The sequence below is a fragment of the Crocodylus siamensis genome, chromosome 6, assembly GCF_052110815.1.
Source record: "Crocodylus siamensis isolate JL-2025a chromosome 6, ASM5211081v1, whole genome shotgun sequence".
Taxonomy (NCBI): Eukaryota; Metazoa; Chordata; order Crocodylia; family Crocodylidae; genus Crocodylus; species Crocodylus siamensis.
Window position 1 is genome coordinate 16,639,329 of NC_143400.1, and position 17,782 is coordinate 16,657,110.

A 17,782-nucleotide genomic window follows, 5' to 3' on the forward strand; every position below is an offset into this window, starting at 1 on the left:
GGAACAGGCACAGGCATAAGGCTCAGGGACACAGAGAGTCATTTTAGGGAGCTTAAACTCCTGTGTTACGTCCACCAAGGCATCCTCACGGAGCACACGACCTGATGACGCTTTGTAGCCAAGGCATCAGTCCATGCAGGTCCCAAACCTCTCACTGGAACAGCACGGCTGAAGGACTGACAACAGGACAGGCAAAATGGGCTCTTACTGTTGCTGGAACCCACTGCACCGACCCCCACCAGATGCCAGGGGAGGCCCCAGGGCTTGCAGTGATGCCCCCAGAGCGACTCCCAGCAACTGGGTGTGCTCCTGCGGGAGGCCGGACTTGCGCCAAAGCGCACTGGGTGGCCGGCTACAGTAGAGCAGAGTGATTGTCTTGGATGCCAGAGGGGGGAGCTGGGGCAGCTCAGGGTGGTGGTGGGGAATATGATCCTTCCATTCTCCTCTGTAACTGGGTCATGCCACCCTGTACTAGCCCAGGCTGCCTTGCTGTCTTCATGTCCCTGGATGGAGGAACTGCAGTGAGCAGGCCATGCCTGGGCCTTGGGAATAGCAGTACAGGGAAAGGAGGGCCTGTCAGCTCAAGCAGGGCCATAAGCCAGGGTTTGCCACGTGCACCCCGCTGCTTTGATTTCTGCTCCTCCCAAGTTAAAACCCAACTGCCTGCAGTGGCCGCAGCATTTCTGTTCAGGCAGCAGCTAGGGAGTCAACTGAATCCATGGCTCATTAAAATCTACCTGATCCCTTCATTCTACAGGTGTTAACGACCCTCTCCTGTTTAATGGTCTTGCTGTTCCACTTACCAAGCCAGTCTTTGTTCTGCAGTTCTGCTGTCTGCTGCTTCTGGAAATAGCTCCTATTTCACAGCCCTGTGGACTGTTTTGACTCATTCCAGTCATTCCTATGTATTAGTAAAGCTTCTAGTTACTTTTGACCTGAATAAAAATATGTGCTGTGTTATGGGGGGGGGATGCACCCCCACTTTTCCAATCCTGGATCCACCCATGCCCTGTCAGGTGGTCTTCAACTGGCCCAGCCCAGCAGGGGCATGGAGGGGGTCTGTGTGAGCTTGTGAGCAGATGGCAGGTGGCCAGGTGCTTGGGCAGGGGCAGGCTCCCCTCAGCTCTCCCAATTCAAAGTTCACCCAGGAAACCTCCTTTCTCCTTTGCAGGCAGGAGTTTGACAGTGAACGCAGCCCCGACCTCAACAAGGATGTGTATCTGCAGGACATCCACTGTGTCAGCTCCCTGTGCAAGGCTTACTTCCGGGAGCTGCCTAACCCCCTCCTCACCTACCAGCTCTATGACAAATTTGCGGTGAGCGTGCTAGCCCCTGGGAGCAGCCATACAGCATGGCCTGCCCGGAGCTGCTGTGTCCACCACAGAGCTGCAGGCACTGGGGTGTTGCTGTGACTTTGCAAGGGGGGCAGGTTGCTGGATCCCAAGGCAATCACTGCCTTTGCTCAAGCCAAAAGGCAGAAAGATAAATCTATCCCCTTTCCATAGTAAAAATGGATGTGGTGAGTGGTCCCCAGCCTGGGTCTTGCCCTAGGAGGATAGCCTGATCCCTGCTGGGTTTGCTTTCCAGGCCTAGGACATGCATGGTACTCTGTGTGCTAGGGGCAGAGACACTAGGGTGATGGGGTTGGGAGAAGGCAGCAGAGAGAGAGCTTCCTTGGCATGCAGCTCAGTGGAGAGACAGTGCTGGGCATTTCCTGGTGCTGCTCGCTCCTATCCCAGCCCTGGTCCCAGCAGGAACAACCCAGCACAGCGTCCCCAACTGTGGGAAGGGCTCAGGCCAGAATGTGCATCTGCTCCCACACATCAAAGGTCTTGAACCACCTGTGTCTCCTCTGTGCGGGGGAATCAGATCAGAGGCACTCCTGACAAGCTGACCTGGGTCTGGGTTGCTAAGGTCAGTCCATCATGGCCAAGGATCTGCTTTGCCAGAGGGCACTGAAGGGGGCTGGCACCTGTTTCAAGCCCACTCCCTCTTCCAGTTACTGACTCCAGACTCCCGACCTGGAAAGTGAAAGAGGGGAGAGCCAGAAGTGAAAGAGCTGGTAGGCAGACACAAGTACAGACTGGGCTTGCTCAGCATTGATGACAGCAATGCATGATGCCCCAGAATCCTCTTGGCTTTACTAACTCCTGGCTTTTACCGATAGATCCAGAGCCTCTCCTCCCAGAAAGGCTGCAGGTCCCTTCTGTCCATCAGTTCAATGGTTAATGCACTCACCTGGGATGCGGGAAAATAGGGTTCAAATTCCTCCTTTGGCAGAGGGGATTTGAATAAGCCTCTTCCATGCGCCAGGGAGGTCTTTCCCCTCTAGCTGGAACCTGGCACACATGCTTCAGAGCATGGAGTTGGAGAGGCAGGGAAGGAGGCTTGTGCTGCCCCTCTTAACATCACGATGCTCCATCCTGGCACGAGCATGGGCTGTGCCAGGCCTGGGGAGCCTCCAGCATCAGCATGAGGCACCAGCGCCAGGGCTGCTTCTCCAGGGCTGACTCTGGTCCCACAATTTCTGGCTGCCCTGTGGACTCCCAGCAGGTTCCAAGATCACATGGACGGTGAGGGGTGGCAGGCAAATGCAGCGGAAGCTGCAGCAGGCTGGGGGGTGCTATGGGCAGGTCTGGGCCACAGTCACAGCACAGAAGAGCCGGGAGTCCAAGCTCAGAAAGTCCAGCAGGCTTGGGCAGGCCGTGAGGCAGGGGGAGGCCAAGAACAAGCAGAAAGGCCCAGGCTCCAGGGCCTCAGGCCAGGTACAGATAGGTCAAGAGCATCATGGTGGTCTCAGGCTGGGCTCACTCAGGCCCTGGGCTCACTCGGTGGCTCTGTCCCCCCCCAACCCCGGTTGCACTGTTGGGGGGTGGAGAAGGTGGGCACGTGATATGGACAGTCCCAGTTCTGACCCCTTTTTTCTCCCCCATCCCTGGTGCAGGATGCAGTGGCCATCCAGATGGAGGAGGGACGGCTGGTGAAGATCAAGGAGGTTCTTAAGGAGATGCCCTTGCCACACTACAGGTACCCAGCACTGTGCCCAGGCCTGGCCAGGCTGATGCCAGCGGAGGGTGCCCCCAGCCTTGGTTCAAGGCACAGCTATCTAGTCCAAAGCATTCAGCTCTCCTCTTCCCCAGTGTGGGTACATGTCTGGGCTGTGAGGCACTGGTGGGGCATTGATAGCATGTGCTGCCCCTAGTCAGGGCCTACAGTGTGCAATGGGGGTACAGCTGAACCAAGCCACAAGCTTAGAGCTGCCCCCACATCAGATCCCAAATGGGAGGTGTGGCTGCCCCCCTGCCAGGATGCCCCGGGCCCCCTAATTCTCTCACAGGCCCTGCCCCAGGGTGGCTGGGTAAAGCTGGACAGAGTGCCCCTTCAAAAGCTGCTCACAGCGCAAGTCGCAGCCTCAGCAGCCCACGGACATTTGGGCATTGGCCTCCATGGTGATGTTCAGAACAACTCAGAGCCTTTGGTGGAGTCCCAGGAGAAGTCGGGCTGGCAGGGCCCTGCAGGTTCCCTCTAGTCCCACCTCTACCTAAGGCAGGGACATCCCCGTCCCAACCATCATAGACATGCCCTTGTCTAACTTATTCTTAAAACTACACAATCAGTGCTCTCACACAGTCACAAGGCTCATTGTCTACAGACACCAGGAACCTCCTCACCTGCCACAGGTAACACAAGGGGAACCACAACAGCCAGTGTCTTGTCCAACAGAACAAGGAGCAATTGTCTCCACTTGCAGCAAGGGAAGCTCAGGTTAGATATTAGGGAAAACTTTCTCATGAGGAGGGTAGTAAAATACTGGAACAGGTTACCCAGAGAGAGGGTGGAGCCTTCATTCTTAGAAGTTTTTAAAACCCAGCTAGACAAAACTTTAGCTGAAATGATGTAGTTGGGGTTGGTCTGGCTTTGAGCAGGGCGTTGGACTAGATGTGACCTCCTGAGGTCTCTTCCAACCCTCATTTTCTAGGATTCTAGGATTCTTGCTGCTGCAAAGTATGTTTGATCAAGAGGTCCCAGGTAGAGACCGTGCCCCTGCTACAGAAGAAGGCAACCCCCCTCTTCCCCCAACCTGCACCAATCTGATCAGGGGAAAATACCTCCTTGGGACTTTGAAAAGGGGGGTGCAGATGTCAAGGTGTGCCATCATCATGTATAGCACAACACATTTTTCTCCAGTTAAAGAAAAACTAGAAGCTTTACTAATAGGCTAGGGGGCTGGTGTTGTGTTGGCTTCAGATCTAAGCAAAAACAAACGTAACTGTTGGGATGGGCATTAATTTGCTAGATCATATATTAAGTTAAAAAAACCACAACAAACGAGGCCAAAAATAGTCAAAAGATATTGTCATTAGTCCTGTACTCGTTATAGTTAAGTGTATGTCTCATTCTCACCTTCTTGAGTGTCTTACCAGTGCCTCCAATACTTCACTGTCAGTCATTTCTGAATTAATATGACCACACCTAAGTTAAGGGTTTTAGCTAAAGCTAAAAACAGTTTGTGGGGTTCTGAAATAGAAGAGAGACATGTCCAGGACTGGCTGACAGACAGCAGAATTACAGAAGAAAGGATAGCTTGAATAGTGGAACATCAAAACAACTACAGAGAAGAGAGGGTCTTTAAGACCTGTGGAGTGGAGAGATTAGCAGGAATCATGGAGATGTCAATGAGCCATGAAGTCAGGTGACTGTGTCAGCATTGCCTGAATAGAAATGCCACTGCTCTCCCAGGCAGTTGGTTTTAAAGTTTGGGTGGAGCAGGGATCAAAGTGGGGTGCAACTGCACCATGGCACCCCCTGGATCTGCCCCTGGCCACATGTCATGGAGGGAGCCACCCCATCCACCCTCCAGCTCAGCCCTCCACCACCCTCTGGGCTCCCTCCCAGCCCAATGCTGGCTGTTTTCTGTACCGTGCAGGGTCACAGGGACTGTGGTTTGTCCTACAGCTCACGGCAGCCTCGCATACCCCACCTCCTGTTCCTCTGGTATCTCTGTCTCCACCAGCATGGAGCTGGCAGCCGGACATGGCGGGAGGTGTCCTGCCAGCTGGGGGCGGGGGGGCAGGGCTCAACTTCCTTGGGTCTGCAGGCACCTGTGGGCAGCAGTCTCTAGGGATGCAATCTGCATGGCATTGGCCTCTGCCCCTTGCAGTGCTGGGCGCTGTGCAGAGCCGGGAAGGAGCCTGTGCTGTCGGAAGCTGCAGCTCCCTCAAAAGTCCCTGGCCTGGAGCCAAAAGTCCCAGTTGAAGGGGAACTTCCACATGCAGCCACGGAGCAGCGTCAGTATTGCAGGAACCAGGCATGGGCTTCCCAGGGGCATCGAGGCCAAGAAGTTTACCCTGGAGACAGGAGGCCGTGATGGGGGACATGGGTCGGACCTGACCAGGCAGGGCCCTATGGCCCCCTCCCAGCCCAGTGTGGCTCCCTGAATGCCCTTGGTGCCTTCATACACTCCCCCCATCTCCTGCAGGACCCTGGAGTTTCTGATGAAGCACCTGGTCCACATGGCCTCCTTCAGTGCCCAGACCAACATGCATGCCAGGAACCTGGCCATCGTCTGGGCCCCTAACCTGCTCAGGTGAGAGAGGTTCACTTGGCTGGGATGGACAATGGGGGCATCTGCAGGCCAGTGGGGGCATTTCCCATGGTGGTCGGTGGTGCAGGGACCTTGGCAGTGGGGAAGGGCTGGCTAGGTGCCCATGGGTGCCATGTCCTGCTTAAGGAGACTGATAACCGGGGAGTGGGTGGAGATGGGGGACCAGGGAGGTGAGGTGGGGACGGGGAAGGACAGAGAGCAAGGGCAGTGGGCAGGGCAAACCATGCTTATCCAAACCAGCCCAACCCTGAGCAGTGGGGCACTTGTTCCTGATTCTCTCTGAATCCCCCTGTCCCCATGCTGCTCTCTCTGGCTCTGGGGACCTCTACACCAGACCTGGGTGCAGTGCACCCATCTCCTGGCTTTGCTCAGCTTGTGGGTGCCAGGCAGTGGCGGGGTCCAGCCAGCTCGCAGCAGCCAGGCCCTCCTTCAGCTGCCCTGCCCTCCCTGCCACCTGTCCCTGATCCCACCAGGTCCAAGGACATCGAGGCCTCTGGGTTCAATGGCACGGCTGCCTTCATGGAGGTTCGGGTCCAATCCATCGTGGTGGAGTTCATCCTTACCCATGTGGAACAGCTCTTCGGAGACGCCCCCCTCTGCAGTGAGTCCTGCCAGGCCTGGTCCCTTGTGGGCATCTGCCTGGGTACTGAGCCCATGAAGCACCCAGCCCAGGTCCCTGCACACCAGAGGGCCATGGGATGGCTCAGGGGGACTCCTGCTCCAGGACCACATGGAGCATAGCCCCACTGCTCCTGGCCGAGGCATCGCACCATCACCTAGAGGCAGGACCCCATCCTCCCCTTGGTCCTGGTCAAAGGAGAGGACTGCAGCAGGTCCCTCCTGGTCTTAGCAGAGAAGATTTCCTGCAGAGGGTAGAGGGGGGCTGAAGGTTGAGCCTATGCAACTTGACGGACAGAGGTGGCCTGGGCTGGGTTGAGTTGGGATCCTAGTGGAGCCAGCAGCTCACGGGTGCTGCATCCAGGCCTGGCACCAAACATCACAGCTCCTGTGATACACAAATGCCCAGCCAGGCATGGGCAGTGGGTATGGCCCATGCCCAGACACCCTTCATGCTGGCCCCAGCCAGCTGAGGGGTACCAAGAGCTCTGGCTGCCAGCTTCGCCGTGACCCCACCCACATGGGCACGTGTCCTTCGAGGAAGCTATGGCTGCCATGAGCTGTGGGCTGCCATGAGCTGTGGCTGCCGTGGCTGTCCATGAGCCTGTTGCAGCCATGGGCTCACAGAGGCAGAGGCTCCCATGTGAGGGTCTGAAAGTCCCTGGGTGCTGATGATCCACCTGGGCATGGGTCCTGGAAGAAAACAGCCCCCAGCTGCAGGGGATGAAGGGAGCCCGCCATGGGCTGTATGGGACACCTTCCCAGGGTGTCACCGGGCCCAGGAGCAGTGCCACTTGTGTGCCAGCAGTGACCTAGGCGCTGAGCTTGGAGGGGAGGGAACCCTTCTCTGCAGGGACAAGTGGTAGAAGAAGAGGCCTTGGGGCCCAGAGGGAGTGGGATCCAAAGGGCAGCACTGATTTCTCCGGGGCTGGGGCTGGGCTCTACTCTCCTCTGTCCAGTGGGGACCATGCCCCCCAGGACCACCCCTTGTCTCCTGCAGCAGTGAGGGGCTGGACAGCTGCCTCTGCTGAGCTGGGGGTGGGTGCTGGCTCTGCCTGCCGGCTCCAGCCAAGTCTGGGGGAGCCCCGGGTCCCTAGTGGTGGTCGCTAGCACAAAGGCCTCATTAATCCACTGAGATATTCTGCCCCATCTTTTACCCTGCAGGAAACGACCGCAACAGCCTCAGAAAGTCCCTGCTCCTGCCGGGTCCCCTTACTGACGGCCAGAGCTTCCCCTACAATGTGCCCACCACGCTGCACCCGGGGGATGGCCCCCCGCAGATGCGCCCCTACCACACTATCATAGAGCTTAACGAGCACAAGTACGTACCCTTGCCCCCACCTCCCCACTCTCCATTGAGGCCTCCCCAGCCACCTGGCTCCTGCTTGCAGACATGGGTGCCCCAGACTCCATCCAGACCTGCCCCCGCAGAGGAGGAGCAGCGCAGGTGCTAGAGCCAGTCATGGCACCACAGGCCCTCTGCTTCTGCAGACAGTCTGTGCCCTTGCCCCAGGGTCCCCAGGGCTGTGATGGCTTCTCTGGTCCAACCTGGGGCAACCTCGCCACAGGCTGGCCCCTTGAATAGAGCCAGGGCTGGGGCCTGCTGGGCCAGTGACGGGGACCTGCCCAGAGAGCTCACACGTGCATGGGATTGGCAAGGTGCTCAGGAGGCCAGTGAGTCCAGCCCCCTACTCCAGGCAGGTCTGTCCCAGGCAAGTGTCTCTCTACCCCATGTTTCCATGGTGGGGATTCCCTGACCTCCCCAGGGCTCTGCCCCAGGGCTGGCCAGCTGCAAGGGTAGATGGTTCCTCTTTATTTAAACCTCAGTTGGTGCAAGTTCAGCCCCTTGCCCCTTGTCCCTTGTCCAGGCACCATCCTTTTTATAACCACCCTTCAGGGATGGGAAGGCTGTCATTAAAGCCTCCCTCAGTCTTACAGCCATGGAAAAGTTGGGCTGGCATTAGTAGGGCCCCCATCCCTCTGCTCCACCCAAGGCGGGTGAGAGTGCACTCAGGGTTTTGGAGCATTGGACCATCTGTGTGTGTTAGGGTTGGACCAGGGGTGTCAAACTTAGGCCCAGCAAACCTGTGTCATGGGGCTTGGAGGTGCCAGCGAGCAGGGGGCAGGGCCTTCTGGCAAAATCCAGGGGATGGAGCTGTTGGGGTGGGTTGTGTTGGGGGCATGTGACGGCTGTGTTAAGTCCAGTGGCTACTGCCATTGTTCTCCCATCCCTCACTGCATCCGAGTCCGGGTGAGCTGGACCCCACTGCCCAGGTTAGACCAACACGTGTCTGGGCTGGTTCATGCAGAGTGGCTCTTGCCTTTCCCAGGAGCTGGACTAGAGTTGGCTGCCTGAGGGCCTTGCCAGCCCGGCCTGGCTGTGCTGTGGTTCTGTGACACATTCCCAGGCCACTGTGACATAACCCTGCCCATGGGGTGCAACAGACCTCATACGTCGGCAAGCCCATGCGCAGCCACACACAGAACAGTGCCCTCATGAGCTGTTCTGGTGTACAGCGCTACACAGAGTGCAATGCTGCATGGGCACACACACGTGGGCACACGCACAGTCCAGGATAGCCCTTCCAACTTATCCCTGTGCCCTGTGGTTGTGATGTCTGGCTAAGCTAGAAAGGGACGGGCCTGCCAGGGGCTTTCTAAACTCTCTGATTCTCCTTAGAAGAAAAGGCTCCTTGAAGGCCAAGAAATGGAGGTCGATTTTCAACCTGGGAAGATCCAGCAATGACTCCAAGCGCAAGATGACCAAAACAGAGGATAAAGGTGCAGGGATGGGACCAGAGGGAGGGGAACAGAGAGCAAGTGCTCCTGGCAGCATCCCTGCCCTTCTCCCTGTTTGCCACATGTTTTATGGGCAGCTTCAGGTTTTCTACTAGGCCCTCTGACCTCTGCTGTCATGGGCACAGCTGATCAGGGCTCAGTGTCTCCATGTCAGAGCCTCCCGCTGCTCAGATCAGTGCAAGGAGTTGAAACGTAGGCACTTTCCCAGACATAGCAGACATGACGTGCCCGTGCTGATGTAGCAGGACTCTGGGAGGGGAGAGGAGAGCTGGAGGGCTTTGCTGTGACATACATGGCGTACCCCGTCAGGCCATGCTGTCCTGCACAGTATTGCACCATCCCATCTTATACCACCCCAGGCCATCCTGTGCTGTACAGTTCAGTTAATTTCTTGTTCCACCAAAGCATGTTGCTCTCTCTGTGTCTGTGTTTCCCAGAGGAAACAGTTCTGCTGGGGAATCTTGGATCCCTTGGGATCATGACTGTCACCAGTAGAGGCAAAGCAAGTCCTTGTGCTGACTGCAACTAGACAAATTGTGTACCCAGCCCTGGGGATCCAGCACGCAAACTCCAAGCCTTTTGATTCCACCCCCCAGGGGTATAAAGGAGCTGTAGCCAAATGTAGATGTAATCCATGGGCACTGGCCACTTGGGCAGGAAACCTTCTTAGGGTTGGTCACCACAGAGAAATGGAGCTATGTTGCTCATTCACCCTGATGTCCATGCCAACAGCATGCCCGGGGGCACGGGGCTCTGCTGGCTCACGCAGAGTACAGAGCAGGGAGGAACAGAGGTGGCGTTCTCGTTTCTCCTGGTCTTGCAGGCCCCACATCCTATGAATTTGTGCACAGACTCCTCCAATTCCACCTTATGGGGACTTAGGTTTCCAGGGGGTCCTGTCTCACATCTTGGTTAGAAACCCCCTCCTACTCCCCAGCCTGCATTCACTCCTGGCCAGGTGAGACCCATCTGCCAGGTCAGACCCATTTCTTCTTGTGCCCGCCTTGTCCTTCAGCTTCTAGGCTTTTTCCCCTCCTGGTGTTTTAGCTCCAGCCCAGAGGTATCAAATGGTTTGGGCTGCAGCTGGCATGGCCACCTTAGGGCTGCTACCCAGGCTACAGTCAGGCCAAGCCCAGGAAGAGGTGAGTCAACTTCTTACCCAGTATGTGCAGCAAGGAGCAGGCCCCAACCAGCTGCCCCTCCCACCGCGGCCCCTTGCCCTCCCCCTGAGAAGCTGGAGAGGTCCCTGCCTGTGCCTGGCCCTTTGGGCAGCAGACAGACCATGCTGGTACCCAGCTAGCACATGGTCATGGGAACCTCCTCAGCAGCACTCAGGGAAGAACTTGCCCTCCTGGCCACTGTACCTAACAGAGCATCTCCTCTGGCCCCCAGCAGTACAGGGGCTTGGACACACAGTTCTGATTCCCTCCACTTGGGAATGGATTAAACCTGCTCCCTCGCCAGCTTCCTATAGTCTGGTAGTCTCCCAGTCCCCCAGGCCTTGCCCTAGGCTCAGATGAAAGGGACAGAAGAATTTGATTCCTCCCCCACAGTCCGCACCCTGACAGCAGTGACCAGCGACCCCATCTGACAGTGGCACACAGGGAATTGCAGGAAGGCCTCAGAGCCATCCGAAGGCCTGTGTGTCCAAAGCCGCCATGACCATTGGTGTGGCTTGGCCCCATGGTGGAGCAGGCTCAGCATGGTCAATGCCAAAGGTCTGGCCTTAAATCCTAAACCCTTAAACCCAGCCTGTTAGGCACAGACCCTGGCTGGGCTGTGAGTGCTTCCGGGGCTGGGGTTTGGCCTTTCCTCCATATGCTGCAGGAGCTACAGCTGCCTGGGCAGTGCCAAACACTGATATCGTGGTAGGACCACTCAACCCGGTGACGCCATCTCAGTGGAGCAGGTCCCTGGGCCCATGCCACGACCCTGGGGGCCTCATCACTCCTGCCTTGTGCTCAATTTGTGGGGTTTTGTTTTGCAGACGATAAGTCTGGCAAGGTGTGCCTGCGGCCAGCGAAGAGCATGGATTCCCTTAGCTCCGTGCCCTGCGCCAATGAGGGTAGGTGGGCAGCTTGGGGAAGACATGCCATTCGCAGAGTCTTTCCCATGGGCAGGGGCCAGGGTCATCTGTGCAGCATCTCTCCTTGCTCCCCAGGGATTAGGGATGCCCCTGCCCAAGCCTAGCCAGGGTAGAGCAGAGGACCCAGCTGCTGCTGTGAGTACCTGCAAACCCTCTGGCTTCACCCAGGTGCAAGCCCCAGGCATGGCCATGCTGGAGCGTCTGGCTGGCTGCTAGATGAGTGCACAAGCCTTTGCCCAAGTTCTGCCCTCCTCACATGCCTCAAACACATCCTGCCTAGGCAGTGATAGGAGGCAGCACCCCTCCACCAGATTCATGACTATATTCCTCTCTCTTATGGGGCAGCCTGGCTTGGCTTTTCATATGGCAGCTCTCTGGATGATGAGGTGGGGCAGCCGCACTCTCTACTGGGTCTCTTGCCTCCTTGCTTGGGGTTCTAGGGCTGTGGGGAGGGGCTAGGACAGGGTCCTAATCTGTCTCCCATTTTGGGTTCAGATGACACCCGTCTGGGCAGAAAGCGGTCACAGAAGCAGCCCCCCCAGCGCCGGGAGAGCTTTGACAGTCCGTCATCGCGGGAAGACAGCTTTCTGGAGTCGGAGGAGTTCCCCGAGGAGAGGTTCAAAGGCGAGGAGGGGCAGAAGATGGTGGAGTCCGAGGGGGAGGCCACAGCCAAGTCAGAGCCCACGACGCCCAAGCCGGGCCGGGCCTCCCTGGTGGGCCGCTCCCCGAAGGCCACGCGCAACCGGGCAGAGAAGTGCGCCGGGGTCCACATCTCTGGCCCCTTCTCTGTCACCGTGCCCTTCCACATCACCTCCAACCTCTCCCTGTCCCGGCTGACCCGGGGGCTGGAGTGCCCTGCCCTGAGCTACCGCAAGGAAGCCTCTGAGAGCCCCGCGGTGCCCGAGGGGGGAGCTAGCAAGGAGCAGGCTGCTGAGGCAGGGCCACCAGCTGAGAGTGCCTGCGGCACAGAGGATGCCCTGGGTAAGCAGTCGGCGTGGCTTGGAGGCCGTGGTGCGGGCATCCTCCATGCCACATTGGTGGGCACTGCCCTGAGTGGTGGTGGGGGTGGGGGTGTCTGGAGTGCTCCCACAACACTGGAGCACAGCCCTGCCTCTCCTCCCACACCTGAGAGCAGGGCAGGGAGGGCAGGGCACCCTAGGGCTGCTTCACTGCCGTGGCTGGTGGTAGCAGATCTCCTGCCGGCTGCCGCAGCACAAGCAGCGCCCCCCTGCTCCTGTACCTCCTGGACCCCTGCCAGCGAGCAGTCAAGTGTGCGCTGCCTGTTCACTGGCTGCGTGGTCAGGCAGTGCACCCCTTTCAGCTTGCCCTGGGGCCCATCACTCTCCCCTGCCTGAAGCAGGTGGAAGCGACCTGTTCCCTGCAACAAGGGGCTGCCCAGTCCACGGAGGCACAGGATGAGATTCACCTTAACTGGCAGATATAGAGGAGGGCATGGCTTCTCCCTGGGTTCTTTTGATCTTCTATTAACAACCCTTTAGAAAAGCAGGAGGTTGGCTCCCATGGTTCAACTGCTTTCCCTGGGGCAGTTTCGGGTGTGATGTCTTGTGTGGTGTCAGGATTGACAGCACTTTTATGTAGAGTTTAGATTGGGGTTTGTCTGGGATGATTTGGACAGGGCTGATCCTGCCTCAGGCAGGGGTTGGGCTAGGTCCCTTCCACCTCACTGCTCTGGGATTTATGATAATAAGCCGAAAGGGAAGGAAAGTCGGCTAAGCTGTCCAGTGAGAGACCCTGGCCTTGCAAAGATCCCTGGCTTGCCACCCCCACTCCTCCCTCCAATGCAACAGCCACCAATGGGGGACCGTCTCACTCATGCATCATCTAAAATTAATTTTTGATATTCTCAACACCAGGGAGCTTCAGCAATGTCAGCAACAGCTGCTCCAGCTGGGTTGAAAGGCAACAGACCCCCCACCCCCCAGCAGGTCAGACACCCCTGCTGCCATGCATGGCCTGTGGGAGGGGGGAGCGGGAGCAGTGGCCTTGGAGTAGGATCTAGCTGGGAGTGCTGCAGGGGCAGGACACAGCAGTTGGGAGCTCCTTGGTGGCATGTGGCTCTGTTACTGGCTCTGCTGCCTTGTGGTGCCCCTGATTGTGCCCCAGCCCTGTGCAAGGTTCTTGAAGGGGGATTCTGGCCTGGGGACAGGGCCCTGCTCCTACCTTGCCTGTGGCTGGACTTTGCCCATGGGATGTGCCCCTCCCCACCCTATTACTCTGCAGTGACTGGAAGCAAAGCACTGGCTGCGAGACGTTCCCCTTGCCTTTTCTCACTCACCGCCCTCTGCATTTGCCTCCAAAGCAGGGACCACGGCAGACGGCCCAGATACGGAGGAGACCCGCATCTCCTTGGAGCTACGGGATTCCTTCTCATTTCTGGACAGCCAGGACGCTTGGCAGGATGACGGGGCTGAAGGTGACCTGCTGTCAAGGAGCCGCCTGGGGGAGACCGGCCCCAGTCTGGCTGGGGAGATGATGGACGGTTTCTCGGCGATGGATGAGGACATGGAGAGCGGGTTCATGAACGTACGTTCTTGGCAGCGCTAAAACCCAGATGCTGGCTTTTATCCCTGGCATCTGCTTGGATACAGTGACGGACAGACAGACAGAGGGGATGTGTGGGGTTAAGCAGACAGGGAGGGAAGGAGCCAACTTGATAGGTTGAGTGCATGGGGATGGATGGGTGAATGGATGGATGAAGGGAGGGAGGGATAAATAGACACATGTGTACATTTACTGTGAACGACATATGTGGGGTGAACTCCCCCAGGCCAGCTCAGCAAACCCAGCTCACTCAAGCAATTGGGCTCAGGCCCCCCATGCCAGTGAGGGACTTCACTGATATTGCTCCAGTCCCCAGGGTCTGCATTCTCTGTGCCCCCTGAGCAGCTCAGCCATGCTGCTGGCAGGTCCCATGGGGGAGTGAGTGGAAGAGCTGTGGGTCCCTGGCTGGCAGTGCCCAGCTCCTGGCCTCCTGGTAAACCCAGGCTCACAGGAGAGTTTCATGCCCCGGGTCTCCTTCCACATACCCTCAGCTGCCCAGGGAGCCTGGCTGCCACCATGAAGGAATTAACTCTCTGCCTGCTTTCCCCTGCCAGCCAGAGGAGTTTTCGGCGGAGCCACCCCCGAACTACTTCTCCATCGAGGAATGCATGAACGAGGAGGTGTACTACATGGCCTACAGCGGCTCAGAAAGCGAGGACCTCTACCGTGAGACGGACTCCGAGGATGCCTTCATGAGTGCCCATGATGACCTGAGTCCCTTAGCCAGTGAGCTGGAGAACCTCCGGGAGCCTGGTGGAGACCCAGCTTCGGACATGGCTCTCCCGGAGAAGGGGCTGGAAGGAGACACAGCTCCAGAGCCCCTCTGCCAACAGCCCACGAGCCTAGTGGAAGGAGCAGCTTCTGCTGGAGCCCCAGGTGCCTCCTTGTCCTCTGGTGAAGGTGGCACAGCAGAGGCGCCTCTGCCAGGCAGCTTAGCCAAGCTGTGTCTGAGAGAGGAGGCCTCAGGGGACCCCTGCATCCATCTGCAGCAGCCAGAGCTCAGTGTGGGCACCCCCCAAGAAGAAGGCATGAAGGAGTGGGATGAAGAAGACCTGCTCCTTGAAAGTGACTGTTTTTTGCCCAGCGAAGGGCCAGGCTCACCTTGGGCTGAGGTCACCACTGGTAGCACCCCCTTAGCAAGGTGCGAGGGCCTCTGGGAACCAAAGAGCAGAACAGGCTCTGAAGGAGAGGAGCAGGGCTGCGGCCCAGTGGGTGCTGAGCCGATCCCACAGGTTCCTGGCGCATCTGTCCAGGAGGGCTCTGGTCATGCCAGAGAGAGGGAAGTGAGTGCTGGTCCCTCAGCACCATCCACTGGGCAGCTGCAGAGTGGGAAGGGCTGGGCTCAGCCTCACACTGGGGCTGCTCCAGCTGCCACACAGGGAACAGGTTTCACAGCTGCCCCTGACCCCTGGCCAAACACAGGCCCAGAGGCTGCCATGACCCCTGTTCCCGAAGAGGGCCCTGACACAGCCCTTGTCCTTGCTATGCACAGCTTTGAGAGCGCCACAGACCTTGTGGCTGAGAACAGCCATGAGACTCATCTCTTCCTTGAGACTCTCCCTGAAACCACACTGTCTCCTGAGGACTCCCCCAGGATCACCCCTTCACTGGGGTGCAGCCCTGCTGGTGCCTCGCAGGGACCTGGGCATCCCATGCCAGCAGCCCCCCCTGCGGCAGAACCCGGCTTGCACATGGGGCTGCGCCCCGATGGCAGTGTCCTCATGAGGCTGACAGCCAGCACCATCCGTGTCCAGCAGGTGAAGTCTGTCCCGGTGGTGCCACCCAAGCCCCAGTTCGCCAAGATCCCTCCTGCCCTGAAGCCCAAGGTCCCGCCAGGGGAATTTTCAACCTGGCCCCAGCCGACTACACCGGAGAAGGGTGGGGAGCACCGGAGAGCCCCACCGCAGAGGCAGTCGCACCCTGTCAGCCTGGACACAAGTGGTGGGGATCTGGGGGCCACAGAGTTCAGCAAGGAATCATCTCTCCAGAAGCCGTCCAAGCTGGAGAAGCGCCACAGCAGCACCGACAGCCCTGACCCCATCTCGGATGCCCTGCTCAGGCAGCGGCGAGCCAGCTGGCGGAGCGGCGCCAGCATGTCCTTCGATGAGGCCGTGGCCCTGGCCAAGGAGAGGCACCTGGCCCAGGTTCCTGGGCAGAGGAACCAGACCTATTGTGGGGAGAACATCCAAGAGGAACCCAGCCCCACCAAACCAGAGAAGCTGTCCCCCATTCCCAAGCCAGCTCCGAGGGCCCTGGGACAGCATCCCCTGCGCACGCTTAGCTGCACAGGGACCCCAGTGTCCCCTGACAGCTTGGCCATAGGAAAGCACCTGTTTCAGGCCACTGGGCTCGACCCTGCCTGTGAACCCCGACTGCCGCTGAGCCCAGAACCAGCACCCTTTGCTCATGATCTTCCTCCTAGGAACAGGTTGAGCCTGCCCAAGCTGGGCCTGCGGCCTATCGATGGGGAGGAGCCCACCAGCGCCATGCCCCAACAGCGGCGGTCCCTGGCTCTGGAGGTCCGAGGCGGCCGTGGGGCAAGAGATTTTTGAGCACGTGAAGGGAGCTGCACTGGCTGGCTGGTGGGCGACAGTGCTAGCACCCCAGCCCTCACTCGCTGCCCTCTCAGCGTCTGGGAAATGGTGTGTTTTGTCCGTGGTATGTGCTGCAGGAGAGGATTTCACCACCCGTACTAGCCTGGCTGCACTGCAGGGTTCACACAAGCCGCAACCAGCCCATGCTGGTACCCTCAGACACTTGAGCTTAACAAACTGCTCCCCCTCTTCTCCTCCATCAGGCTGAGGTTTCCCTGCTTCACAGAGGAGTCCTTCAGCCCGTTTGGCCAGGGCACGAGCTGGCCTACTCGCAACGTGCTCTGAACCACTGAGCTAATGGCTCTTGGCACTGCATCAGGGGAGGCTTTGCTATGAGTAACATGCGGCTGCATTCTCAGGAGTGCCAAGTCTCCTTGCAGAACCTATTGGGTGCTGCAGGGTCTCTGCTCCACAAGAGCCCTGAAGAGTGACGGCAGGTCGTCTGCAGATCAACAGGGTGACACACAGCAAACAGCCCTGCAGTCACAGTTGCTCAGGCCACCCAGACCTTGCATCTCCTCTCTTGCTTCTAGAAAATTTGCTGGAAGAGAAACAGCTCCCCTGATGCAAAACTCAGCTCCAGGACTTCCCCAGAGTCCACTCTGCCTGTTACCTCTTAGCTGCAGGCCTGGCCACGTGTTACTGCCCTCTCTGTACTCACAGCACATCCCAATCCCACCAGCAATCACTCAGCATGGCGGATACTTGTTTGGGGATCCAAATGGAGGTGCTGCGATCCAGTGTGTGTTTCAAAGAATCCCCTGGCTCTGCTCTGCTGCCGTCCTCACATGCTCGTCTTGCCAAAAAGGCCAAGGAAGGAACGAGCCCAAGACAGACTCTCATGGGAAAGAACTGGGCTGGAAGGGGGTGGGGGGAGGGTATTGGAGGGGTGCACAGGCCTTGCCTACTGCTGGCCTGCTCAAAACGAAAGGGGTGGTGAGGGGTTGGAGTCCCTCCCTGCTCTTTCACACTGTGTGACTTCACTGGTTGCTTCAGGTGCTCCAGCTCTTGGGGACCCATGGGCGGGAGGCGCTGGGCTGAACTGTATGATAGCACGGGACAATAAAGATGGTTTGGAAGAAGTCAGTCCAGCCTGCTGGTAGCCTCGAATACAGTCCACTGGTCGTGCCTATCTTCAGGGCCACGTCCTCCTGCATCTGCAGCCCAGAGGTACCTGCCCAGCTGGGTGTTAGTGAACACTGGCTTGTGTGTGGGCTGTACTGGGCAGGCAAGGGCCACTTTAAGCTGGCTGATACAATACACCGAGAGCTCGACTGACAAAGCAGGATCAGATGGCACCCACCTCCCTTTGGCAGCTGAAGATGTGGACTCCAGCTGAGCTGGAGCAGAGGAAGCAGAGGATGCTGTCCTATACCTTTGCTCCCCCTCTCCCTTTCCCACTGCATCGCGTCATCTTATCTCTGAGTCCCAAGGAGCTGGTACCCTGCACTGAGCACCGCTGCCTTCCAGCAGGGAGGCTGGATCTGGGCACAGATAGAGATCTGCAGCTGTTTCAGG

General features: G+C 58.3%; 1 protein-coding gene across 3 annotated transcripts in view; it reads left to right on the forward strand.

Annotated features, from left to right (window-relative positions):
- The window catches only part of ARHGAP30 (Rho GTPase activating protein 30), a 29,340-nt gene extending 11,857 nt beyond the window's left edge, over nt 1–17,483 (forward strand). The window contains exons 3-13 of one of the 3 annotated variants that reach the window (XM_090056341.1): nt 1,172–1,316; nt 2,945–3,027; nt 5,480–5,587; nt 6,079–6,206; nt 7,388–7,544; nt 8,904–9,004; nt 11,010–11,087; nt 11,604–12,089; nt 12,983–13,054; nt 13,429–13,652; nt 14,225–17,483. In XM_090056341.1, coding sequence (XP_089912467.1) covers nt 1,172–1,316; nt 2,945–3,027; nt 5,480–5,587; nt 6,079–6,206; nt 7,388–7,544; nt 8,904–9,004; nt 11,010–11,087; nt 11,604–12,089; nt 12,983–13,054; nt 13,429–13,652; nt 14,225–16,222 — 3,580 coding nt within the window. In that variant the 3' untranslated portion in view covers nt 16,223–17,483. The remainder of the gene's footprint in view (nt 1–1,171; nt 1,317–2,944; nt 3,028–5,479; nt 5,588–6,078; nt 6,207–7,387; nt 7,545–8,903; nt 9,005–11,009; nt 11,088–11,603; nt 12,090–12,982; nt 13,055–13,428; nt 13,653–14,224) is intronic. The other 2 variants (XM_090056342.1, XM_090056344.1) reach the window with 2 other exon arrangements.
- Nucleotides 17,484–17,782: the final 299 nt, after the last annotated feature.